The 27,507-nt window shown below is 39.8% G+C and overlaps 1 protein-coding gene across 2 annotated transcripts in view; it reads right to left on the reverse strand.

Moving 5' to 3' along the window:
* The window catches only part of yeats2 (YEATS domain containing 2), a 59,551-nt gene extending 33,916 nt beyond the window's left edge, over nucleotides 1–25,635 (reverse strand). Inside the window, exons 1-13 of one of the 2 annotated variants that reach the window (XM_053673559.1) lie at nucleotides 25,368–25,635; nucleotides 24,518–24,636; nucleotides 23,496–23,593; nucleotides 22,013–22,105; nucleotides 20,461–20,682; nucleotides 18,336–18,448; nucleotides 17,092–17,253; nucleotides 15,563–15,674; nucleotides 14,130–14,174; nucleotides 12,092–12,302; nucleotides 11,483–11,698; nucleotides 9,482–9,631; nucleotides 7,907–8,001 (exon numbers count right to left, since the gene is read on the reverse strand). In XM_053673559.1, coding sequence (XP_053529534.1) covers nucleotides 7,907–8,001; nucleotides 9,482–9,631; nucleotides 11,483–11,698; nucleotides 12,092–12,302; nucleotides 14,130–14,174; nucleotides 15,563–15,674; nucleotides 17,092–17,253; nucleotides 18,336–18,448; nucleotides 20,461–20,682; nucleotides 22,013–22,105; nucleotides 23,496–23,593; nucleotides 24,518–24,617 — 1,617 coding nt within the window. In that variant the 5' untranslated portion in view covers nucleotides 24,618–24,636; nucleotides 25,368–25,635. The other variant, XM_053673558.1, reaches the window with a different exon arrangement.
* Nucleotides 25,636–27,507: the final 1,872 nt, after the last annotated feature.

Genomic DNA, 27,507 nt, shown 5'->3' on the forward strand with positions numbered 1-27,507 from the left:
TAAACAGTGAGCCAGTGCAATGCTGCATCATGTGCTACACTGAATTATGGAAAACTGAATTCAAACACTGTACTATTCAAAACTATTACTTTACATATGGCTGATCATCTGGCTCTGGATGAAAAACAGAGAGCAAAAATAGAATTTAAGTGAAATACGAATTGAGGAAAGTTTGTTCAAGCATCAACTTGACCTCCCTACATATGACACTCAAGTAGCTAGATGGTATAGACAGAATCCATGCATCCACTACACAGTATATAACAATACATCACAGACCAGTCCCCACCTACTTCTTGTCTCTCATCAAACCCTGCTCTGTACCACATTCACTCAGAGAACAAGAAGGTCTCAATTTGACCTTCAATCCCTCACAACACAAGGGAGACACTGATCAAGGCTCTGTCTTGGCAACCAGGTGGCAGAAGAAAATTCCCCTTAATAATAATGATAATAATGATAATAATAATAATAATAATAATATCACCACCAAACTAACTACTCAATAGTACAACTGCTAGTGCTACAATGGTACAGTGCTGTATTAGCTGGTCATGCTGCCACACAACACTTTTCGTGGGATCCATGGGTTTTATCTGAAAGGTGACAGAAAACTGCAGCTAATAAAGTCTGTAACAGTCATTGAGAGGCGCTTTATTTTCTTCAAGGTGGCTGAGGATGGTATCAGTATAATCAGTTATCCCTTCGTTCTGTGGGATAAGATTTCTGGACATACTGCAGTTCTGTATGTTGCAGGAGGATGTCTGCAGTCATTTTGACTGATGCACATGAGATATAAAAATTCCATGCCTACTACCCCCCCTCCCCCTCCGCTTCAATACAATATTTGACCTTTATTATCGGTGTTTGTTGTAGGACTTGTGGTTGGGCCACTTGTGCTTGAGCAGTAATAGGCCACATGATGCGCTAGGAATAATGTTGTCTATATTATACTCTTCTGTGTTTAAAGGCCAAAGCTTCAACGGGAGACAATGCAAAAGAGCACTTCCTGCAGTGCCTTTAGACTGAAGAAAAGCACTAAAACTATTTTTAGGAACTACAGATATGATGGAAATGATATTTTTGAGAACGACATTTCCATAAAATATCTTACATTATCAGTATTTATTCCTTTGCCATTTGATGCAGCATGCTGAACCAAAACAAACAGACAAACAAACAAACCGAGCATACACTGCTGACTGGGAAACAACTTGAGGGGTCAGTGTATATGTAAATATGTGCATCAGCATTATAACATTCTAACTGTAGACCATGTAATAATAAATAAATAATATTGCGGGAACGTGCACATATAAGGAATAACAGCAAGCCAAGAACTGAGTGTGGGGGAACACCATGAGAGAGGAGAGACATGTCTGACCTAAACCTTTTAATTCCTACAAAAACTGCTGTCTGTCTCAGTGGTTGTATCAGAACCTAAACAGGACAGTCAGTTCAGGAGTATGTCACAACACCCTGTATCAAAAGAAACAGTCAGGTCCAGCAGAACAAGTATGCTCAGCCGCCCACAATCAGCAACCTGCAATAGGGATGGTCGATATCTTATCGTTTGCGATATACTGGAATAAATTCTCCCAAAAATAAGAATTAGTCTTCCCACGATAAAAAAGATAAAGCCTAGTTGATGACGTATTTCTGTGTGTGTCCGTCTGCATCCCATTCGCAGCTCACATGCTGAGCGACAACAAGTATGACGGAAGGTGGACGTGAAGCTGAGGAGGAATTTATCACTAAACAATTTGGAACTGGTTTGGTTACAGAAAATCAGTTTTACTTTTAGATCAATGTTTGTGTTTGAGTCTCTCAAGACTGCATGCAGCGGTCACGTGTAGCCAAAACAGTGGTGAATGATACTGTATTTATATCGTCACTGATATCGTTATTTCAGTAAATACCAGAAAATATTGTGATATAGTTTTAAGTCCATATCGCCCATCCTTACCAGCAAGCCATTTGTAATCTTGACAAGTCCAGTTTCAGTATGACAGCCCTAAAATCTGACGGAAACTCATCAAGGCCGTGTTCTTTAAGACCTAGAGTACAGCTACTAGCGAACACTGGAGTAGCTTGCCTACAACAGGCAGGTTGGAAATAGGTCTGTAATTACTGAGCTCCTCTGGGTCAAGCCCTGGTTGTTTTTTTGTGTCAAGTATATTTTTTATTATTGGAGCTGCTGGATTTCAAATTAAAATGACAAAGATTACAGATACCTTTTCAAAACAACTAAAAAAATAGAGGGAAAAAAATGTATATACACATATACATATGCACATATAGAAAAAAGGAAAATAATAAAACCCATGTACACTGTTATAATATAAATTACAACAATCTTACATCTACATATTATCCCACCCACCCTCATCACCTGCTGAAGATGAAATCCAACTAAAAAGAAAAGGAATGTGGGGGGGGGGGATGCAAAACAAAGATCACTAAACTGCAATAAGCCCTGGAATTTTAAGAACTGGAGTGATTGCAGCCAGTTTTGGGTTAGAGGAACAGAGCCAGAATGAAAAGGAGCACTGGCAGAGTTAGTTATGAGTGAACACAGAAGAAAGATCTGTTTTGACTATAGAGGAGTAGGCGAGGTGGTAGCTCTGGGTGCTTTGATCAGCATAGCAGTGGGCGTCAGCTGCAGACTGAAAGAAGGTGGGTTGAACTGGTAGGTAACACGTGATGATTCTCACCTGTGTGTGCACTGTGTGCTGTTAAAACTGTAGATAGATATTTTCTATTTAGCTGTTTTTAAAAGTCACATATTTACAGTAAAGCTCAAACAAGTTTAATGATAGTATAAAAAGGGCTCTAGGGTTTCCCTGACAGTGGTGTAGGCATTGTAATGTAAAACATCATCCTTGTAGGCAAACACATGCACCGTGACACGTTTTCTTACTGAAGCATTCTATTTGGTGTGCAGTAGCTTTCATACTGCAGACTCAGGAGTAAACTAAGGGGTAGGATGTGTGAAAGTCACAGTACTCATACTGAAAGGAGTAAGCTAATTCAGGGCAGTAGTGAGAACATTTTAGTGGCTGACCACCGAGTGGCTGCTCTGGGTATGGAGTTGTAGTCTCAGGGATTAGAAACTGTTCGAGCATGCTCACTAAGGCAAGAAAGCTCATGTTTTAAGCTTTTTAAGAAGTGATGCGGTGCGTTGGACACCTGTGCTTCAGTGTTCAGAGATCCCAAACATGCCACACAAGTTAATAGGTGAAACCTAGTGTGCACACAGCAGCTATAACATATTTAGCTGTATCAACATGAATATTAAAATCTCCTAGGAACAGCATGGCAAGGTAGATGGAACAGAGAGGTGAGTAACTCAGACGGTTAAAAACAGGTGACGCTTGTAGGGTACAGTAAACTAAAACCTCCTACAGGGACTTAGGTCCAGGGATTTTCAGAGCATGATACAAATATATATGACCTTATAACTAGATCAAAACAGAACAGCAAGTCCATCACTACAAGCAGTATTACAGTGACGGAAAAAAGTATTTGATCCCCTGCTGATTTTGTACATTTGCCCACTGACAAAGAAATGATCAGTCTATAATTTGAATGGTAGATTTATTTGAACAGTGAGAGACAGAATAACAACAAGAATATCCAGAAAAACGCATGGCAAAAATGTTATAAATTGATTTGCATTTTAATGAGGGAAATATGTATTTGACCCCTCTGCAAAACATGACTTAGTACTTGGTGGCAAAACCCTTGTTGGCAATCACAGAGGTCAGACGTTTCTTGTAGTTGGCCACCAGGTTTGCACATATCTCAGGAGGGATTTTGTCCCACTCCTCTTTGCAGATCTTCTCCAAGTCATTAGGGTTCAAGGCTGACATTTGGCAACTCGAACCTTCAGCTCCCTCCACAGATTTTGTATGGGATTAAGGTCTGGAGACTGGCTAGGCCACTCCAGGACCTTAATGTGCTTCTTCTTGAGACACTCCTTTGTTGCCTTGGCCGTGTGTTTTGGGTCATTGTCATGCTGGAATACCCATCCACGATCCATTTTCAATGCCCTGGCTGAGGGAAGGAGATTCTCACCCAAGATTTGACGGTACATGGCCCCGTCCATCGTCCCTTTGATGCGGTGAAGTTGTCCTATCCCCTTAGCAGAAAAACACCCCCAAAGCATAATGTTTCCACCTCCACGTTTGACGGTGGGGATGGTGTTCTTGGGGTCATAGGCAGCGTTCCACTTCCTCCAAACACGGCGAGTTGAGTTGATGCCAAAGAGCTCCATTTTGGTCTCATCTGACCACAACACTTTCACCCAGTTGTCCTCTGAATCATTCAGATGCTCATTGGCAAACTTCAGATGGGCATGTATATGTGCTTTCTTGAGCAGGGGGACCTTGCGGGCGCTGCAGGATTTGAGTCCTTCACGGCGTAGTGTGTTACCAATTGTTTTCTTGGTGACTATGGTCCCAGCTGCCAAGACAAGCTGACAAGATCCTCCCGGGCTGATTCCTCACTGTTCTCATGATCATTGCAACTCCGCAAGGTGAGATCTTGCATGGAGCCCCAGGCCGAGGGAGATTGACAGTTCTTTTGTGTTTCTTCCAACTGTTGTCACCTTCTCACCAAGCTGCTTGGCAATGGTCTTGTAGCCCATTCCAGACTTGTGTAGGTCTACAATCTTGTCTGACATCCTTGGAGAGCTCTTTGGTCTTGGCCATGGTGGAGAGTTTGGAATCTGATTGATTGATTGCTTCTTTTTTATTTTTATAACTTTTTTTTCCCAAAGCTTTTGTGTTCCCTCGCAAAACCTGTTATAAGTTCGGTCAAACACTTCCTGTTTATTTTCCTTCTGGTAGTGGTTCAGACAGCTCCGTAGGTTCACAATGGAGCGGTTCATAGAGTTTTATTTTGGACTCAAATATAAAGAAATGCGGTCTGTGCTTAGTTTGAGGCACGGTTCTGATGCAAGTGAAAGACACCAGAAAAGGATATTACGTGAAAGAGCATTGTATTGACGAAAAAAATTACTCAAGTGGTGCTGTAAAGGTACAAGCGTGAACCACCGCGCAGAGGTCTCTTGAGAGAACAGGTTTTGTGAGAAAACACAACAGGTATGCTATCTTTGCGAGGGAATGGAAAAGATTCTTGGGGGAACGCAAAAGTTTTGCGAGAGAATGCGAGAGAAAGCTTCGAAATGTTTTTTTCCTCCCATCCCAATTTATTCCCACACTACCATGTCACTTTAAGGGCTAAGTAGGTTACAGTCAGTACTTTTATACCTCCAATTTGCAATGGTAGGTTTGGCTAATAAAATGGCCAATGAGTGAAACTATAGTGAAGTGCCTAATGAACCGACAATAGAGTGTATACTGAGCAGATTATGATGCTGTAAGATATACACAGTGCAGACAGAGGCAGCCCTGGACTATAACCATGGACACAGTCAACTAAAATATAAAACACTGAGAAGAATTTACCCTCTTTAAAATGTCACCATACACATACTCATACACACAGGCTAAAGACAAGCAGGATCAGCCTGTGTGTACAGACTACAGCATCACCATCCTTACAGCCTGTGTAAACCTGGTGCCAAGATGTCTGAAGCTGGAGAGAACTCTGAACTCTCTGAAGAAAAAGGACTCTCAGAGGAAATAACACTCAAACTCTCTCCCACAGAATTAGCATCTTCACCTGAGATAACATCATGTGAGATGACAGATCACCACACTTAACTACATTGCTTCCTTCTTCCTCTCTGCGCACACCCTTCTCTTTCTCTGTGTTGAGATCACCTTAATCTTACCCAAGGTCTATATGCATTACATAACATGTTTAATGTGAATAAGAAGTTGACTATACATGTTCACTATTAATCAAAAAGTCTCAGTGTGTCTGGAAAATATGGTCTCAGCCCCTCAGCAGCAGTTCAAATATCTAGAGAAAAATATTGGATGCCGTTTAAAGTATACCCTCCCCAGGTCCCTCACACAAATGACCTCGTGGACGTAAATAAGGTACATCCTCCCACAGACATCAAAGCAATCCCAAAGGTCAACTGGCCAAATTCCAATACTAATCACGAACATCACCATTTGGTGGACCTACAGAGTATCTGGGTATTTAGAGGAGAGTGGGACAAAGATTCAGGGAATCTGTAGACAGATCTGAGATTTTAGAGTCCAGGCTAACAACTTGACTTTAGTCAAGTGTACTTAGAGTGTACAGGCTCGATAGGGAATTTCCATTTAGGACAACAAAGTTGATTGACCAACCAAAATAGGGTGAAGTCTAAACATCTGGTTATTGTAATATTTTTCTAGTTAATGTGTCCATAGGAAACTATGGCATGATTATATAAAGCTGTTTTTAACTTGGGTAATGTTGGCCTATCTCTGTAAATTTTAGCGGTCATGACCTCCGACTACAAATAATGATATTATAATCAAGCGTTACTATCTAAGGGGACTAAACAAAGTACTTTTTAGATAAAAGGCCAAGCGTGGGCGACCATCTAAATAATATTAATCAACTACCTCTGTCTAAGGCTGGTGAGTTTGTAACTGTGAGATCCGCGTACATGGCCGGAGCGAGACTCTGAGCGACATGGAATCCGAATGAACGAATACAATCTAAAATCAATCTCTAAATCAAAGTATGGGATTAACTAGAAGTAATCAAATGTAAAAGATCAAAAGTATTTACAAAATCATGATCTACAAATAACTAGGAAATAAGTACAACATTGAGGTTTTTACAATTGGAGTCAGATATTATTTAAGAGAGAGTCAAATAGAATTGGAATAACAAATTTAATAACCCAAATGGAACCACGTCATTGGATACTGGTCGTTGGAACAGTGAGTGGGTCCTTACAGTGATCTGTCATATGTATACAAGTACGTAAGGAAGCATTTATTTTCTGTCATGTATTTTAGCAGATTTTGCAGACTATTATGAATAAAGTACAACACCAAGTAGGATTATTCTCGACATACTGCAGCACACCCTCTCTTCCCAGTTTCACACTGTGTGCTTGCAATATGCTCCTATTGGGACTTAGTGTCACACACCTATGCATCTTCTCTTTCTGTCATTATGCGGACCTGCCAACACTGCTAACAAGAAAATTCCGGCAGGCGGAAAAACCAGAATAGCATCTATCGGTAGGCAGGATGACCCCCTAACAACATAAGTGATTAAAAACAGATGTTCCATCAGATGATGAACTGGCTACAACTAAAAAGTAGTGAACATGTTACTTATATTTTGTTGATTTGAGCACCACTATACAGGCTTTGACCCCAAAAATATGGTCTTAAAAACTCTTTTTTTACTGACATAAAAGGAAAACATCAAATAAGTCAGTTAACTTGTCTGCCCAAATAGGAGCGCAAGATAATTGTTATTTACTGAAAGATGTTAAATGGTGACACAGAACACAAGCCACCCTGTACTTTGTCAGTCAACACAGAAATGCAAAATAGTTGGGTTTATTTTTCAATTCAGTGTGGTGAATACTTAATAATTAGCACCTTTTGTTTTAATGATCCAAGAGAACACATATCCCACCTTCTTGCTTTCAACTGACCCATAAGGCTGTGGCTCATGAATTCATAGGTCAAAGTTTACCCACTTAAAGCTGGAGTGCTGCAAAATGAAAGCAACCAGTACCAGATGGAAATGCATGAACTTTCTCTTTCAGTGATTTTATTTGTGTTTTGTGTGACCATTGTTCTAGTTGAAAATGCAGAAAAGCAAAGTTTTCTGGCAACTTCTTTACTGCTGTAACAAGTGATCAAAATTAAATTCAAAATACATGTTGGAACCTCTGTTTATATCTCAGACTTACTCTATATTTTCTTATATTCACCAGTTCGAAAATACACTTTCTTGCTTTCCGCTCTCTTACCTTGACTCCAGACGAGAGGAAGCTGCTTGAGTGGACTTTGGGAGCAGGCGAGCGTGCACCCTGTGCAGCACCACTCTGTTTGGCTGACGGACTTCCTGAAGAAAAACATAAGAAAAAACATTTAACTCGCTCAACTCACCACCTTATAGTTTTACATATGTGTACACACAACCAGAGAAATGCCCCACATTTTCAAAGAACTAAAGCCCACAGCCATCCCTTTTCTTTTCTGGACAGAACACAGTGGACATGTTCACACCTTGTCTGTATATTTGTGAACACATGAGCGTGTCATACATGTGGGGGAAAGAAATATTGAACGCATCAACATTTCTGTCCAGGAAATATGTTTTTACTGAGGATATTCACATGAAATTTACACCAGACATCAGTATTAACTAGGAAATTCTCAAATATAAAGAATTCACAACATTAAAGTCCATAAATAAAGTTATGTGTAATAAGATAGAATGACACAGGAAAAAAAGTATTGAATACGTTAAGAAAAAGCAGTTCTCCAAGGCAAGGTACCAGCTGAAATCCATAAGAAGTTAGAAAGTAATTATACCTCCTATCTGTGCAAATTAATATCAGCTGGGTTAGTAAATTGATGGTCTATGAAAAAAAGCTTTTCGTTACCAAGTTGTCACACAAGAAACATCTCATGATGGGTAAAAACAAAGAGCTCTCCAAAGACCTTCACAACCTTGTTGCAAAACAGAGTATTTCAAAACTTCTGAATCCTCCACTAAGCACCATTGCAGTCATTAGCCACAAGTGGAAGCAACATCACTCCATCAACAACCGGACATGCACAGGAGCTCCTCGCAAGATTTCTGACCAGGGAGTCAGAAGAATAGTCAGAAGAGTAGCCCAAGAACCAAGGACCACTCGGAAAGCGCTCCAGAAACACTTGGAGGCAGCAAGTACCATCGTCACAGAGAAAACAATAGGCAATGCACTCCACTGCTCATGCTCACACCGCAAGACTCCATGCACCTGAAAATTCTTCAGGAATTTCAAAGGAATGTTTCCAACATCTTGTGGAATCCATGTGCCAAAGAAGCGAGGCAGTTTTGGAAGCAAAGAGAGGCCCTACCCAGTATTATTGCAGCGTTCCTAATAAAGTGCTCAGTGAATGTATGATAAACTGACTAGATAGGAGAAACTTTGGGATTGTTAATTTTTCAAACAAAAGATAAAGATACAAGGGAAAAATGCAAGAATGAAAGGATGAAGATCTGGATCAAATTATATGTAGAGGTTGAAAACCTTATGTGATTGTAACACTGACTCCCAGCTTTCACGATCACAACAAATTAGTCACTATAGCAACACACGCTCAGATCAGGAGCCTGGAAAAAAGATACCATTTGGTGCTATGTTATATAAAAAGGTTCTTTCTCTTTATTCAATTTTGATTTCTTTCCACTACATTAATAGCTACAAGTTCTTTATTATACACTACTGAGTTTATGTTGAGATTTGCATTCCTGACATCTTAAGTAAAAATCATTCAAGTGAAAGATAATGGAATAATAATTTAAAACAACACTGTATAAGTAAATGGAATACCTGTAGTGGGTGTGGTCATGCTGATCACCTGACCTGGCTTGTCAGCGATGAGGTAAGGGTTGTTGACAGATGAGCTGGTCTTCATGTGTACAGGGGTGGAAGTGGGTGTTCTAGACAAGGGAGAGTGACTAGGGGTGGAAATAGGGGAACCTGGAAAACACACACACACAGTTTTAATACCAAGAAACTACTAGAACAAAACACTACTGCTGCTAACGGGAAATGTTTTCTTATCTATATTTATCTATGCACCTATCCATCCATCCATCCAGCTATACATACATCCATCCATCTATACAGCCATGCACCCTTCCATACCTCCATCCATCCACCCATACATCCCTCCACCCATCCAGCCACCTATACATCCATCCATCCACCTATACATCCCTCCATCCATCCACCCTTGCATCCGTCCCACCAACTACCCTTGCATGCATCCATCCATGCATGTATTCATGCACGCATGCATCCATCCGTCTATGTCGTCCATCCTTGCGTCTATACATCCATCGAGCCATCATCTATGCATCCGTCTATACGTCCATCCTTGCGTCCATCCATCTATCCATCCATCCACCCATCTATTCATCTATCCAGCCACCCTTACATCCATCCAGCCACGCTTGCATCCACCCATCCATCTATAACTTCCATCCATCTATACATCCATGCATCCATCTATCCATCCATGCATCCCGCTATACATACATCCATGCATCCACCTATACATCCATCCATTAATGCATGAATCCGTCTGTCCATCCATCTATACATCCATCAATGCATCCCTCTATACATACATACATCCATCCCTCTACACATGCATCCATGCAACCATCCATCCATCCCTGCACCCATCCATCTATACATACCTCCATCTATGCATACATCCATCTATGCATCCCTCTATACATCAATCCACCTATACATGCATCCTTGCTTCCATCCAATCCATCCCTCTATACATACGTCCATACAGCCATCCATCCATCTATACATGCATCCATCCATCTATACGTCCATCCCATCCATTCCTCTATACATACATCCATGCAGCCATCCATCCATACGTCCGTCCTATCCATACATGCATCCATCCATCCATCCATGAATCATCCATCTATACATACATCCAGCTATGCATCCCTCTATAAATCCATCCATGCATTCTTCCATCAATCCATCCATACACTATATATACACACACACACACCCATGCATCCATCTATACATCCATGCATTCCTCTATCCATCCATTTCTCCATACATCCAGCTATACATTCCCCCATCCATCCATCTATACATAAATGCATTCCTCCATCCATCCCTGCATTCTTCCATCAATCCATCCATGCATTCCTCCATCCATCCACTATCTATACATCCCTGCATTCATCTATGCATTCATCTATACATCCATGCATTCCTCCATACATCCATCCACTATCTATACATCCATGCATCCATCTATGCATCCATCTATACATTCATCTATACATCCATGCATTCCTCCATCCATTCCTCCATCCATCCATGCATTCCTCCATCCATCCATCTATACATCCATGCATTCCTCCACACATCCAGCTATACATTCCCCCAACCATCCATCTATACATACATAAATGCATTCCTCCATTAATGCATTCCTCCATCCATACACTATATATACACACACACACCCATGCATCCATCTATACATCCATGCATTCCTCTATCCATCCATTTCTCCATACATCCAGCTATACATTCCCCCTTCCATCCATCCATGCATGAATGCATTCCTCCATCCATCCATCTATGAATGCATTCCTCCATCCATCCATCTATACAGCCATGCATTCCTCCATCTATACATCCATGCATTCCTCTATCCATCTATCTATACATGAATGCATTCCTCCATCCTTCCATCTATTCCAATGAATCATTATACAAAAATAATGACAAAGGTTCTGTTTTCAATGGCATATTAACTCTCCTCCCATGGAGACTCACCAGATACAATCTTGCAGCTCATGGTGATTGGCTGAAAGGATTTCCCAGGTGACTCAGCAGGACTGGGTGCCTGTCCCTGGGGCATGATCTTACAGCTGGCTGTAATTGGTTGAAAAGCTGAGCTGCTATGAGAGCCCTGGGTGATTTTTTCCACACCTTTGGCTTGTGACCCAATTCGCTCAGAACATGACGATCGTCCAGACTCGCTCTTCACACCTGGGATAGAGGAAGGAGAAAATAACTAGTGCAGGAATGCTGCACCTAAATGGTCCCACTTGAACTCAAGTGAATATTCAGGATTTCAATGCAATTATTGAACTTGAAATGCCTAAACATCGGATTTGAGTAGAACTCCAATTGAGCACTTTTTATTAAAGGGAAGTACACTTGTTTGGTGAATCAGTTACTGCAAGTTATTGTAAGCCTAAATTTGCCTTACAGCTGATATTAGACAGCATATCAACTGTTGTAAGGAGCAAGTGCCTAATTAGAGTGATTAACAAAGTACCTGTGCCTGTCTTATGTTTCACAATGTGATCACTATACTTATGTGTAGAATGATCAGTGATCATTGGAAGCCTGGACAACTTGTTTTTAAAATCACCATACCTTTCTCTAAGCTAGAGTCAGGAGACAGTTGAGAGGGTGACACAGCACGGCAGGAATTCTGGGAATTCTGACTTGCAGATTTTCCAGCCAATATACCAGGGGCAGCTGCACTTGCCAGATGAGAGGAGGAAGATGATGATGAGGAGAAAGAAGAAGGAAAGGGGATGAAGTCATCACCAAGGGAGTTTCTGTGTAACTCAACATCCACCACCTACAGAAAAGAAGAAATTAATCAAACCACCACCACAATGAGGCAGCCAACACAACAAACAAGTGACTACAAGAGAGATAAACTCAGATTTGTGTTCAAGATGCACATCAGTAATGGCAATAACTACAGCAGAGCATTCAAATAGTCTATTTAACCATTTCTGGCAATCAAAAGGAAGACCAGGTAATTCTGCACAGTAATGCTGTCTTAGGGTTAAGTAAGTAAGCAAATATGGAAGTAAAATTGCACATGGATCCCTAAAACCTACAGCTGCACATAAACATTATGCTATGCCACACTGGTTGTGTTACATCATAGTCAGCAGTTGGTTTCTACAATTAATGTGTAAGAATGAACCAGCAGTATGAGCTGTTTGTGTGTAATGGTGTCAATTATTTGTGTGCATCATGTATGCGTGTTTGTGTGCACAGTCTCGCATTAAGACTCCAATCCACAATAAGAAGAGCTGAAACCTGACTCAAGCTAATAAGACATGTTAACAGACCTCATCTGGATTGAAAGAAGTCTTGTAAAGTAGTAGTTGGTTTTTATAATTTTTTTTTTTTTTTACAGTGTTTAAAAATCCATGCTACTTGGTAACTTGATAGAAAAAAATGTCAAAAAACTCAGTCAGTTCACATTCTCAATTTACTAGGGGCTAAATTGGTGCCTATCATAAGCTGCTGAGTGTGATTTCAAGTAGGACATGTTTCTGGATCACCTGGTACTGTCATGAAGGCATTTTGGGCCATTGTTTAAAAAATAAAAATATAGGATTTTGCTAATAAAGTCATAAGAGTTTAAGGGGAAAAAAGTGATCATATTACAAGAAAAAAAAAAAATCACAATATTTTGAGAATAAAGTCATAAAACTGACAAAATGGTACACATCCGAGCAATGTTTGTGTGTTAAAATGACGTATGTTAAGGATTTGAAGTTACCGTCTCTTCATGAAGGAGAAATCACAGGTCACCCTCAAGGCTACCGATGGTTACAGTTGTGTGCGCTCAGCATTAAGCCTCCGATGCATTAAGGCATATAGACTCTTACAATAAATTTAATGGCAAGTCCATGTGTCGTAATGCATTGGGGGTGCAATCGCTGTACTGAGCACGATGAAGTTACAGCTGTTATGCTGCAGATGTAAACATTGATAGCTTTGAAGGCGACCACTGCCTGTGACATCACCTTCAACAGAAGGGACAAGTTCTTGTGGTTCTTTCTTTTAAATAAACACAATCACAGTCTTAATCTGGTGATGATGCAGCAGAAGATTAAGTATTTCCTTATCTGTAAATATTGTGACTTTACTCTCAAAATATTGCAGCTTTTTTCCCCTCATAATCCCAGATATGACTTATTTCTTTAAATATTATAACTTAAAAAAAGCTTGTATTTTTGCATTAAAAAAATAAATAAATAAATAAATAAAAAAGTGGCTCTAAAACACAGTTGTACTGTCCAAACATTACACAGGGTGAGACATTTTTCATCAGGTGAAAGGTTCCAAGAAGAGGTTTCCTCTCTAATGTAGGATGCACACTGTGTGATATAATAAAAAATTTTTTTTTTAAAGTAACAGTCAAATCTCAGAATGTGTAAGCATGGTTGCCTCAAGAGTCCTAGTCCTAAAAATGAAGTGAGCATTCGACAGACTCGTTGGAACAGAAATGAGGACCACTGACATAAAACTGCAGGCAACACGCCAGTCAAGATTTACACACAAAAAAAAAAAAAAAAAAAAAAAAAAAAAAAAAAAAAAAACATTGACGTATCAAATTAAAGATGATCATGTACTATCCCAGAGTCTTCATATGGTCTCATACCGTCTCTGCTCCAAGAGTCTGCAATCCTGTGTATGTCCTGTCCAGCTGTGATGACACAGAAAAACAGAAAAAGTTCAGCAACTGAATGGTAACGCTGAAAAAACAACAACAGCCAAAGCTACAATCAAAGATGAAATACTCTAAGCTGAGGAAGTTCCACAGTGAAAACCAACAGATATGCTTTCATCTCTCTCTTATTCTGTTAGTCCCTAAAACCTTTTCAAAAACCTGTTCTAAAATCTTTGCAACACCAAATCATCTTATCTTCAGAAGACTGTGAATCACAACAATGCTACAGCCATCCATAGCTGGGAGGGACAGCTCACTCATTCTCCTATCAATCAGAGAAACATGAGCCAATTGTGGACATCTGTGAGCTCAGATATGCGAAACAGTAGCTGTGTTTACATGGACAAAAATAATCCACTCTTAAGCCGATTAAGACCATACTCTAAGAAACTACCATGTAAACAGCAATTTTTACTTACCTTAATCTAATTAAGGTCATAATCGAAGTTAAGCAATAATCTAATTAAGACAGGTGGAGTACTCCTGTTTTAGTTGCATTATGGACGTGTAGTAGTGACATGTAAACACCTTAATCACATTATGAACGTCGTGTGGGAGTTTTCACCGCATTTTGCGACAGGACACGATCACACACGGCAGTTTTACGTTTTACGGCGAACAGGAGAGTTCGGCTGCGTCCCAAATCGCATACTTTCCTACTATAGGCCTGTAGTGGGGAAAAATACATGTATCTCGGCTACTATATAGACGGTAACTACGCGAGTTGGGACACACCCACCGCTTCAAGCAGTTGTCTATTAGCACGTATAGCATGACAAATAATTAACTGCACTTAAGCATTCGTAAAAAAAAAATAAATAAAAACACCCAAAACTGTATACGGTACCATAACGAAGACGAACTGTATGTTGATACGTGAATTTCTGGAGGGACGTCGGACGGCGTGGCGCGGTGACGTAATGACACGGGCTCTTAATCTAATTATGTTCCATAACATGTAAAACGGGTACATGACAGGAGTATTCTAAAAGCAACTCATGTAAACACCTTAATCACTTTATTACCTTACTTAAATTAAGGTCAATAATTAGATTATTGCTGTCCATGTAAACGTAGTCAGTGCTTTCCTCGGAGTGTGTAACTCTGCCATGTCACAATGCATGAACAGCAGTTTGACAAAACGTGGTTGGCTGGCTTTACGTGTCTCTGCAGTGTTAGCTCTTCACCCTCCCTGGTGGGTAGCTGTTGTGTGATGGGGGAGATTTAGCTAGTGAGTGGGGGTTCAAACTAAAAGACATTTCTAAAACTCTTAATTAATATATTTATATAGATAAGACATATAAAGACCATCTTAGTGATGGATAAAAAAATAATAAATAAAATTGATCAGTAAGAACTCTGACCTTCAGATTATGGATGATATCAATACGTTTGTTCCGCTGGTCTTTAAAGTGGATCTGCACACGCACAGGAAACTCACCCCATCCCCGCCGTGTCAGGTGAAACGGGGGTTCACTGCACAGGCACACACACACACACACACACACACACACACACACACACACACGTAATTCTCTCAGCAGTTACTCATATTCACACAGTTACTGTTCAATTATGTCACATACTATAGTTTCTGTTGTAGTAATAATTGTAGCTGACTGCAGTATAGATCACATGTATTTATAAATGTCTACCAACCCACCTAGCTTCAACACTGCGCTCAAAACTTGAAAAATAATAAAAGACAAAAGAGGCTAACAAACACAACTTGTATATACAGAAGACTTAATGTGTTAAATAATTATAAACATACACTGATCAACAATAACATTAAAACTACTCACAGGTGAAGTGAATAACACTGATTATCTCGTAACAATGGCACCTGCCATGTGCTGGGAGATATTAGACTGCAAGTGAAGAGTCTGTTCTCAAAATTGATGTGTTGGAAACAGGAAAAATGGGCAAGCGTAAGGATCAGAGTGACTCTGGAAAGGGCCCAATTTTGATGGATAGACGACTGGGTCAGATCATCTCCAAAACAGCAGGTCTTGTGGTATGTTCCCGGTATGCAGTGGTTAGTACCTACCAAAAGTGGTCTAAGGAAAGACAACCGGTGAGCTAATGACAGGGTGATGGGCAGCCTAGGCTCATTGATGAGCGTGGGGAGTGAAGGCTAGCCGGTCTGGTCTGATCCAACAGAAGAGCTACTGTAGCACAACTTGCTGAAAAAGTTCATTCTGACTATGATAGAAAGATGTCAGTACACACAGTGCATCACAGCTTGCTGCGTATGGAGCTACGCAGGCACAGGCCAGTCAGAGTGCCCATGCTGTGATGCTCTGGGCAATGTTCTGCTGGGATAGCTTGGGTCCTGGCCTTCATGTGAATGTTACTTTGACACGTACCACCTACCTAAACACTGTTGCAGACCAAGTACACCCATTCATATGAACAGTATTCCCTAATGGCAGTGACCTCTTTCAGAATCATAATGCGCCCTGCCACACTGCAAAAATTGTTCAAGAAAGGTTTGAAGAACATGACAAAGAGTCAGGGTGTTGACTTGGCCTTCAAATCGCAGAGATCTCAATCTGATCTGTGGGATGTGCTGGACAAACAAGTCCAATCCATGGAGGTCTGACCTCGCAACTTATAGGACTTGGTCTGCTAAAGGATCTGCGGTGAACGCCTTGGTGCCAGATACCACAGCACATATTCAGAGGGCTTGTGTAGTTCATGCCTCAATTGGTCAGAGCTGTTTTGGGGACACAAGGGGGGCCTACATAATATTAGGCTGGTGGTTTTAATGTTATGGCCGATCGGTGTGTAATTAAGTGCACTTGTTGAGAAGCCATTTTTCAGTAACTGGCGTTGAGACCCACTGTTCTAGCATGCTCAGAAGATCCAGTTTGTGTAGTTGACCACATACCTGACCTCCACCAGGTCATTGGGTTTATAGCTGGGGTGCAGGAAAAACCAAACCTTCTTCACAAAGTGGTCGATGCTGGGCTCTTTTCGTGAACCTCGGACATACACCATCCACTTATGAGTGGACTGGTCATTCTCTTCTCTTTTATCTGGAGCTATATACCTGAGAGTGACAGAAAGACAGAGAAAGAGACACAAAGAGAGAAAGATGAATAATTTGACAAAGACAAATGGACCATAAGAAAGAGAGCTGATACCATTATTTGTGTGCGAGTTGAGGTTTGTAACAAGACCTATATAGGAGAAATGATCTCAAACCATCGTTTTTAGTAGAATCATTTAAAAATATTTCCGGCTACGATACAGATCTTTCTTTTAAATAACAACTTTTTTTTCAAGCTACAGAAATCAATATATAACGTGCATTTGTTTGAAGGCAGTCACTCAAATGCATGTAAATACCCTAATTTGTCATACATATAAAAATAAATAAAAACAGGACGGTCTATATGGAAGTAGAGAAAGGAAGAAATCTCTCACATCACATGGACACCTGTACATTAAATCTATGTAAGGCAGCCTGAAAAAGACATTTAGTTTTGGGAGCTGTTCCGACACAGCTAATCTCTGGACTGTGTCAAGTTAACAGCAACGCCATTTAAGAACAAAAGTGTAATGGTTTTTTGACTAAATAAACTAAATTATGTTGTTTTACCTAACTCAATTCTGCTGTTAGGTAAGCTACACAGTTATTTCACAGTTCAGTAGTATATGTTTTCTAACTACATCATAGTATTAATGGAGAAACTGTAGCTTCCTAACAGCTCAAGTTTTTCTTGTTAAAAATTGTCAACAATAATCACCTTGCTTTAACCCATCTTTTTAGTCATGTCGGTTCTTATAGAGCTGTGACCCACTGTGCTTATTATTTATGCTTGATCTGACCATGTGTAGAAAGACTTTTGTGTCTTTTGTGTTGGTCCTGCAACTGTATGTGTCCCACTTAATGTGTATACACTAATAAAATGACAGAAAGAATCTACTTGATGTGACTTTTCTGCATGCAGATGAAGAATTCTTGCAATTGTTTATGACCATTGTTATCAAAAGCTCTGAAGCAAGTGGTTATGCAAAGATCTCAAACGTTTCTGGACAGCTACATGAGGTTAGCAAGATCGATCAGAACATCAAATATTAACAACATTAGGAACATGAAGCAAAGACAAAAACATGATGGTACTCTACTTTGATACGTTGCCCACAACGATGGTTTTCTTCACATAGAGTCGTGATGCCTCCTCTCCTGTAGTGTGGAATGTGATGTGCTGGTCTACAGGTGATGGCACACCAAATGTGTCCTGCGCAGATAGATATCCAAAAAAGAAAAAGAGATTTATACCTACGTATATTGTTTATAACATTATATCCTTGTGTTTCATGCGACATCACACCATTTTGAGGACTTATTGCATAAATGTTTTTGTGTCTGTGCTTTATACAGAAGCTTCTATTTCATGTATACTGATAACCGGCTGCCGTAATACACTTCACTACACACAATACTTTTTCAACAAGTGCAGTGGACTGTGCATCATGCTTTGTTAACTAGCTGGATACAATATAGGAGTCTAGTGAAGCCAGAAATTTCGTCCCAAATATGGCAACAGCAACAGAAAGATGACTGAAATGCTAGGATATACAGATCCCATATCCCTTATTATGAAATTTCCTCCATACACCTACAGTGCTGTGAAAAAGTATTTAACCCATCCTGATTTCTTCTGTTTTGGTGTATATTGTTTCAGAAATTAAAACAAAATCTAAGATAAAACAAAGCCATCCTGATTAAACACAAAATACAGTTTTTAAATGATAGTCATTTATTGGAGCAAAAACGTATTCAATACCAACCTGGCCTGTGTGAAAATGTATTTGCCCCCATAGTTACTAATTCCAAAAATCTATGAAAATGCATTCATAATGGGGTTCAGCTGGACTAGACACAACCAGGCCTGATTACTGCAAACCCTGTTCAATCACATCAACACTTAAATAGAACTTTTTCAACAGCATGAAGTTGGTTAAAAGGTCTTATCCAGTAACACAGTATGGCAAAATTGAAAGAAATGATGAGGAAGAAGGTGATTGAAATACATCAGTCAGAGAAGGGTTACAAAGCTATTTCAAAGGCTCTGGGACTCCAAAGAACCACATTATCTCCAAATGGAAAAACTCTGCACAGTAAGGAACCTTCCCAGGAGTGCCCGATCTTCCAAAATTCCTCCAAGACCACAGCAACTACTCATCCAGGAAGTAACAAAAGAGCCAATGACAACATCAAAGGATCTACAGGCCTCTCTTGCATCAATAAAGGTCACTGTTCATGACTCCACTATCAGAAAGACACTGGGCAAAAATGGCATCCATGGAAGAGTGGCGAGGTGAAAACCACTGCTGACCCAGAAGAACATTAAGCCTCTTCTGAATTTTGCCAAAATACACCTTGATGATCCTCAAACCATTTGGGAGAATGTTCTGTGGACTGATGAGTCGGATGTGGAACTGTTTGGAAGACAGGGGTCCCATTACATCTGGCGTAAACCAAACACCGAATTCCACAAAAAGAAAATCATAACTACAGTCAAGCTTGGTGGTGGAAGTGTGATGGTATGGGGATGGTTTGCTGCTTCAGGGCCTGGGCAACTTGCAATAATTGAGGAAAACATTAATTAGGCTCTCTACCCAAAAATCCTAAAGGAGAATGTCCGGTCTTCAGTCTGTAAATTGAAACTGAGACGTAATTGGTTTATGCTGCAAGAAAATTATCCGAAGCACAAGAGTAAATCCTAGTGCTAGAAGTAAGTGAAAGACTGATCTCCAGTTACATTTTACATTACATTTATGGCATTTGGCAGACAGCCTTACCCTGAGCAGTTGAGGGTTAAGGGCCTTGCTCAAGGGTCCAGCAGTGGCAGTGCTGGGATTTGAACTTACAACCTTCTGATCAGAAGTTCAAAGTCCAAATAACCACTTCCCACAGTTATCGGAAGCATTTGGTTGCAGTTATTGTTGCTAAAGGTGGCACAACCAGATTTTAAATTTAAGGGGCCAATTAGTTTTTCCACATGGGTGATAGGTGTTGGATAACTTTTTTTGCTTCAATAAAAAATAAAAACTGTATTGTGTTTACTCGGGTTGTCTTTGTTTTATGTTGTGTTTAATTTGAAATTCTAAAAGTTTACTATGAGATACACAAAAACAGAAGAAAACAGGTAAATACTTTTTCACAGCACTGTATATATCTATATATCCTGCATGCAGCAATTGTACCCAGAGTATGCATCTCCTGTGTGTACCTCAGCCACCTCACCTTGCCTGTATTGCGTCCCGGTCTGTGCTCCAGAGGCCTGAATTCTTCCTCTTTCCAGCCCGGAGTGTCTCTTTCTCCTGGCTCTGTTGGCTGGCTCAGGGACTCCGTCTCCGAGTGGCCTACAGAGTGTGCCTCGGAACCCTGGTTCAAAGGGGACGATGAGCGAGATGGAGACTCCAGGAAGCGCTTGATAGCTGGATGATTCAAATCACTCATTGAGGACTTGAGGAGAAAAAAAAAAATATTTAAGCGAAACTTAAACCTGCTCTCCTGAATAGAAACTGTAAAACTGGATTCCAGTCCCAATGTACTGCACGTTGACAGTTCCTTTTGTATATAATATATATATTATCTATACACACACAAACACATTCTCTGCTATAACAGGGGCCGTCAATTGGCAGACATCTGTCCATATTTGAAAACAGCAATGTATTTCTGTAGAAGAGACGATAAACATACTGGCTTTCTAGCTTTTAAAAAAAATTAACCAGCACAGTTTCCGTATCAGATCATCTCTTATAGTTTATCCAGTCACATGCATTTATGTGCATTGTTTAGCTGAAGGCAGCTCATTGGACGAGAAACTAGTTACTGCGTTAGAGACATTAGGCCACAAATGGGACAACATGGTTGCCAAAAAAAAAAAAAAGGGAATTACAAAACCAGTCAGACAGTGATTCATCTGTGGAATTAGTCAAAAGAAGTAAAGTGAGGTAAAGAACCAAAAGAGTCATTCTTCTTCAGTCACCACTTTTATCCTGTTCAGGGTTGTAGTGGATATGGAGCCTGTCCAGGTAACACTAACTATGAGGCAAAAACACACCCTGGGTGGGACACTAAATCTCAGGCACCATGTACACACATTCACAGCTAGGACAATTTAGTGTCATCAATCTCCCCACCAGAGTGTGGCCTGACCTCATGATCCAACCGTGAAGCCTGTAGCTGTAAGGCGGCAACGCTATCCACTACACCTCTGTGGATAAGCGTCCTGAAACAAAATGTCTTATTTATAGCGATGAACTAATTACTGGTTAAGCATTAAAAGGTAACTGTTGTAAGAATTTACTTATATTGATTGCTTGATATATGAGCCGCCTTGTGAGTGGCAGTGGCTCAGGTGGTTGAGTGGGTTGGCCACTAATCGTAGGGTTGGCGGTTCGATTCCTGGCCCACATGACTCCACATGTGGAAATGTCCTTGGGCAAGACACTGAACCCAAAGTTGCTCCCGCCGGCAAGTTAGCGCCTTGCAAGGCAGCTCTGCTACCACAGGTGTGTGTGTGTGTGTGTGTGTGTGTGTGTGTGTGTGTGTGTGTGTGTGTGTGTGTGTGTGAATGGGTGAATGAGACACAGTGTAAAGCGCTTTGGAACCGCTAAGGTTAAAAAAGCACTATACAAGTGCAGACCATTTGCTTATCTGGACATTTGTAAGTATGGAATTTTATGTAGCTGGACCTTCACAAACTGATCTAACATTTAAGGCAATTCATATTAACAAAACTTTATATCAGGAGACGACTCTAACATCAAAGGGAGTTCAGTTTTACCTCAGAAACTTTGGTAAGGCCAGCATTAGTGTAGTAACTGGCCACGATGCAGGCTCTCAGCTTGTCCATCATCCTCCTCGCCTCGTTCAGACGCTACAGGGAAGAAACGGTTAATAAAATCTCGTACCATTTGCATGCCAATTGTTTAATCTTCCAGTTCATGGAGAATGTGGTTACTACTGCATTACATATTATTAGACTTATATTGTATTTACTTATTTATTTATTTAAATGTGCTAGTATATAAACCCCGTAACCTTAGAATGGCATTTACTTTTATTTTATGCGTACACACACAATGTAACTGCATCAAATGCAGTTAGGAACAATCTGCCTTTATAAAGCAGTATATACATAACACTGAGTCCATAAGTATTTAGACAGTCACACAACGTCTGTAATTTTGCCTCTGTACTCCACCATAATGGATTCGAAATGAAGCAATCAAAGATGTGATTGGTGTGTAGGCTTTCAGCTTTAGTTCAAGGGGTTTAACAAAAATATTGCATTAACCATTTAGGAATTATAGCCCGTCCCCCCATCAAACAAGCAACAACTGAAGGCAGCTGCAGTAAAAGCCTGGTAAAGCATCTCATGGGAGGAAACTCAGTATTTGGTGAAGTCCATGTATTCCAGATTTCAGGCAGTCATTGTCTGCAAAGGATTTGCATCCTAGTATTAAACATACTCCTAATATTTATGATCATGTTAGTTTGTCCAATTATTTTTGCGTCTGTGAAAATGGAGGGACTCTGCAAAAAAAAAAAAAGTCTGTAATTCCTAAATGGTTAATGCAATATTTTTGTTTAACCCCTTGAATTAAATCATGATTGCTTCATTTTAAATCCATTGTGGTGGTGTACAGAGGCAGAAATACGAAAATTGTCACTGTCCAAATACTTTTGTGATGCACACATTTGCCAAAATGTAATAAATAAAATCAAAATTTTAAAAACACTTTGTAATATATTTTGTGCACTTCTGAACCATTTACACCTTCCAGATCTAATGTTTACATCTAAACGTTTAGCAAATTTCTTACCATCAAATTAAATGCATATCCTTGTATTTTCCCATGAAGTACTATTATGAGAATATTCTGCATTATGAGAAAGATGCAACAACAATATGCAGACAACAGAGTATCATCCAAAACCCATTAAGGAGGAGACTGGAACAGATATTTCGAACATCAGCAGAAATGAAAAAACTGAAAGCTGCATTAAAAAACAAAAAAACAAAACAAAAAAAAAAAAACTGTGGATGAAACACAGAGTACTCGCAGTTGCAGGCTTATACAGATACTGTCAACAATAACCAGGATCAAATAAACTGACCGAGCAAGTTCACCAAAGTCTTTAAAACTGACTACAATTTGCAGGATGATAAATGAAAAAAGACTTCCAAGTCATAATTATAAATAAACAACAATCAAACAAACAAAAGACCCATACTGACATTAAACCACACAGACTGGTCTTACCTGGCCGATAACCTCAATCTCATGCTCTTTGTTCTTCATCTCCAGGGCAAACTGGTCTCTGATGATCACTTCGATCTTCTGTATTGTGACATCACGTGCTTAAAAACAAAAACACTTTATAAAGGCAGGGAGCATAACATTATTTCGCTGCCTAATAACTTTACAATGGCATCATGGGTTTCATAGTACACATCAACAACAGCAATGAAACTGCCAGTGTAAGAGACTCAGTATAAGGAATAACACACAACAAAGTTAGTGTTACCACCCAAACAATGAATTATATGCCTATAACAGCACTTCCCCAAGGTGTTTTCTTCCTCTTGCACCACAAAAATTTGCCAACTTTTTTTTTAAAAAATCTATTGATGAATGACAAGTCAGGCGTTTAACGTTGTGGAACATGAGACAAGATAGTTCCTGTTATCACTCATTTCCTCGCCAGCTTCTTTTTTCCCCTCTCCTGAAATGTATAAGACTAAAAATATAAGATTAATAATAATAATGCAGTGTTTCACGTCACTGCAAAACAGCAAAGTGGCTTTCAGACTGTTCTCGAGGCAGCAGTGACACTGTGGGGTTTAAAATCCAACCAGGGTTATGTATCAGGATGGGAATTCTGTCAGACCAAACAGTGCAGGTTTTTTTTTTTTTTAAAACTTTCTTGTTGGGGGTCAGATATGAAGGACAAACACAGGCCATGTTCATCGACATAAGAGCATGTGTGGTGCTTGCACTTCAATATGCATTTACTACTTTCATTCCTTAATCATCAGTAACTGCTTTACCCTGGTTAGTGCCACTTGTTTTGCATAATGACAAACAGAACCAGCCAAGTTCATCAGAAAATATCAGGTATAAACAAAGATAATTGTGGGAGCAGATTGGATTGGTCAGAGTTCCTTGTGGAGCAGGAGGAAGTGAGATTAATATCAGTCCTGAGCACACCTCACACCCCTAAACACACACTACACCATCTGCACTGTGTATATTAACTAACATGCAAAAATGACAACTTTTACCATTCTCTTCAAGTACTTTGCTCCTCTTGCTCTCCTGCACTTGGGTGATGTCCTCATAGTCTGGATCTTTATCCTCCAGTTTCCGTTTAATTCCTGACATGTCGGCTGATCTGAAAGCACTTCAACAGTCAGGGGTAAATGAGCTGCTTCACGTTTAGATGATTAAAAAAAATACATATACAATTTCCTTTAGACTGTAATAAACAAATAAGCAACACAGTGGATAATGATGATAATAATAATAATTAATTAACCGGCTCGTGTTGTCGTTACTACTAATAAACTGACAGCTCTTAGTGTCCCTCACACGGACCCTATTAATGTTAGAAATACAGCTCAGTTAGCTAGGTTAGCCAGCACGCTAAGTAATGAGCTATTAGCATGGAGCCTTTGCTTTATATGCAAACGAAAAACAAAACAAAAACAAACACATAATAAAAAGCATGACTAAACGCAAAGGCTCAATATTTACCTTCGCATTAGTTGTGCAAAACAATGTAACAAAATAACGTTTCACTAGTGCCATAAGTTGGCTGTGAAGATTTAGCGGAGCTTAAACACTGTTCAAGCCGAAACCACGCGCTCAATGAACGGACACACGTCTCAGGAAACCTCGGTGAACTCCTGAGGCCTTAGCCTAGCCGCTCGCTAGCGTTTAGCTAGCATTACACTCCACTGACTATTCAGTATAAGATTAGAAAAAACACTTAAGCTACTGCATGACATATTCTTTTACATTTTTACAATTTCCAAATCGCAATTTTACTGCACATTGCACTCAGAGCTATAGTTAATATGTGAAATAACTACAGCTAATAAAATCCCTAAACAAGACTGAATCTAACGTTACCTGTCACACTACAGGAAACTGCAGCGGATTTAAACGCAGATAAAGTTACAGCGCTCGCAGATTCAGTAAACAAACAGCGAGTTCATTCTGCCTGCAATTCTCCCCAACAGTGCAGCTTCTTTAGGTTAGGGCCTCTCAGCCAGCATGCAGTAGATAATATGCACTGTTAGTGATTTGATTTGTATTGGCTCTAGCTAAAAACCCAGGCTAACAGCGGGCATTATTCCATGTGTGCTAACAACACGGAGAATTAGGCCTCGCCATTTCATGAAAAGTCCACAAGATGCCGCTCAAATCCAACGAATTATAGCTATGGTGTGTCCGGTCAAGCAACTAACACCAACACAGCTAAATGGTTATAACAATTACCTTTTAGTGCTTAACCAATAATGATTAGTTCATAGCTGTAAATAAGACACAACAGAATTAAGTGATTGTTTTGTTTTGTACTGGTGCTCCAGGCGGTGGTTTAGTGATCAGCGCGTTGCTCTGTGTGTGGCATTGACATGTGTTTTCGGCAGTTTCCTCCAGGAACTCCGGTTTCCTCCCCCGGCCCAAAGACAGGCGCTGTAGGCTGATTGTCCGTTGTGTGTGAATGTATGTGCGATTATGCCCTGCCCGCGACGGTATGGGTGGTACCATTTGTGGTATGGAAGATGGGTGGCTGGGGCTTCAGGTTGCCACTTTTGGCTAGTGGTAAAGACTCTGAACAGATGAGACACTTGAAGCATGTTGAACAAACACATACTTCTCTAACTAATCTTTAAACATCATTTTTGTTTACTTTTTTTTTAAACATCATTTTTGTTTACTTTTTTTTTCTTCTTCTTTTGAACAAGCCATGTCATCACTTCACTAATCCAAGCAGAGAGGGCAAATGAACTGTCTTCAGGTAACTAATTTGCATAAATGCATAACTTACATAAAAGCTGCAATGTTTCATGTTTTGAAAAGTGGCATCAAATAAATGAATGAAATTAGTTCTGCTACAGGTCAGGTGAAATACTTTGCTGGGCCAGCAGCTGGACTGCAGTCCACCAAGTGATGATCTCTGCTCTATTAGTTTAAAGAAAACATTTTTAGCCAGGGACATGAATATTCTGGCTGTTTATTGGTCAAATTACATTTACATTTATTAATTTAGCAGACGCTTTTATCCAAAGTGACTTACAAATGAGAAAATACAAGCAAAGCGATATATCAAGCAGAGAATAATACAGTAGGGCTACCATACAAGATCCATTAATTGAGTTCCAGAAGAAGCAAAGTGTGCAGAGTAGAGGTGTAAGTGCCAGAGTAAATTTATTATTTTATTTATTTAAATGGGTTATGGGTTGGTTGGGTGTTCACGGAAGAGGTGAGTAGGTAATTTAATTTGACATTAATTATTGGCTTAGTTGTTTTTCAGTTACTGAGCTGTGGATTAAACCCATTCAAATTCAGTTGACCTGTCAAAAAGACTAATATAAAAACTCAATAAATACATCTTTGATAATAGTGCGTTGTGATTTCACCCACTTTAATAAAATATGATGATGATGATTATTGTGGTTATTGTTGTTAATATTAATCATAACAATTACAACAACAATCATCATCATCATCATCATCACGGACACCTCGGGCTCCCACTTTAGGAAACACTGGTTTTAGGACACATAAACTGTAAAACAACCAACTGAGCTTTTAATCATAGCAACTCCTCAAGCACCTTTTTTATTCTAAATTCTCCTGTCATGTGGACAAACTGCCATGGCCTTCATGGTCAACACCAATTGGGTGGTCTGGTACAAAAAATTCTATGTTTTATGTTTTGTTTAACACATCTACGTATAAATACCAGGAAATAAAGCTGAAATTCTAAACTCTCATTTCATATCCATCTTTTGATCTCAAACCCAAATCTCTTCAGTCTACAGCAAAGAAAAACAAATTGGTCTTGTCGTTGAATTGGCCTTGTCGTGTTGTTTGTAGTCATCAACCCCCCACATTTCTGCACCTGGGCTGTTATGACAGCTCTTACATGTTTACTTTATCTGCTGTTATACACCCGCTTTGATGATAAAATGGACATTTTGTCTTCAGTAATCCACCCCACCGCATTTCTACACCTATGTAATTATGACAGCTCTTACATGTC

The sequence above is a fragment of the Ictalurus punctatus genome, chromosome 20 (genome assembly GCF_001660625.3).
Source record: "Ictalurus punctatus breed USDA103 chromosome 20, Coco_2.0, whole genome shotgun sequence".
In the NCBI taxonomy this organism is placed as follows: Eukaryota; Metazoa; Chordata; class Actinopteri; order Siluriformes; family Ictaluridae; genus Ictalurus; species Ictalurus punctatus.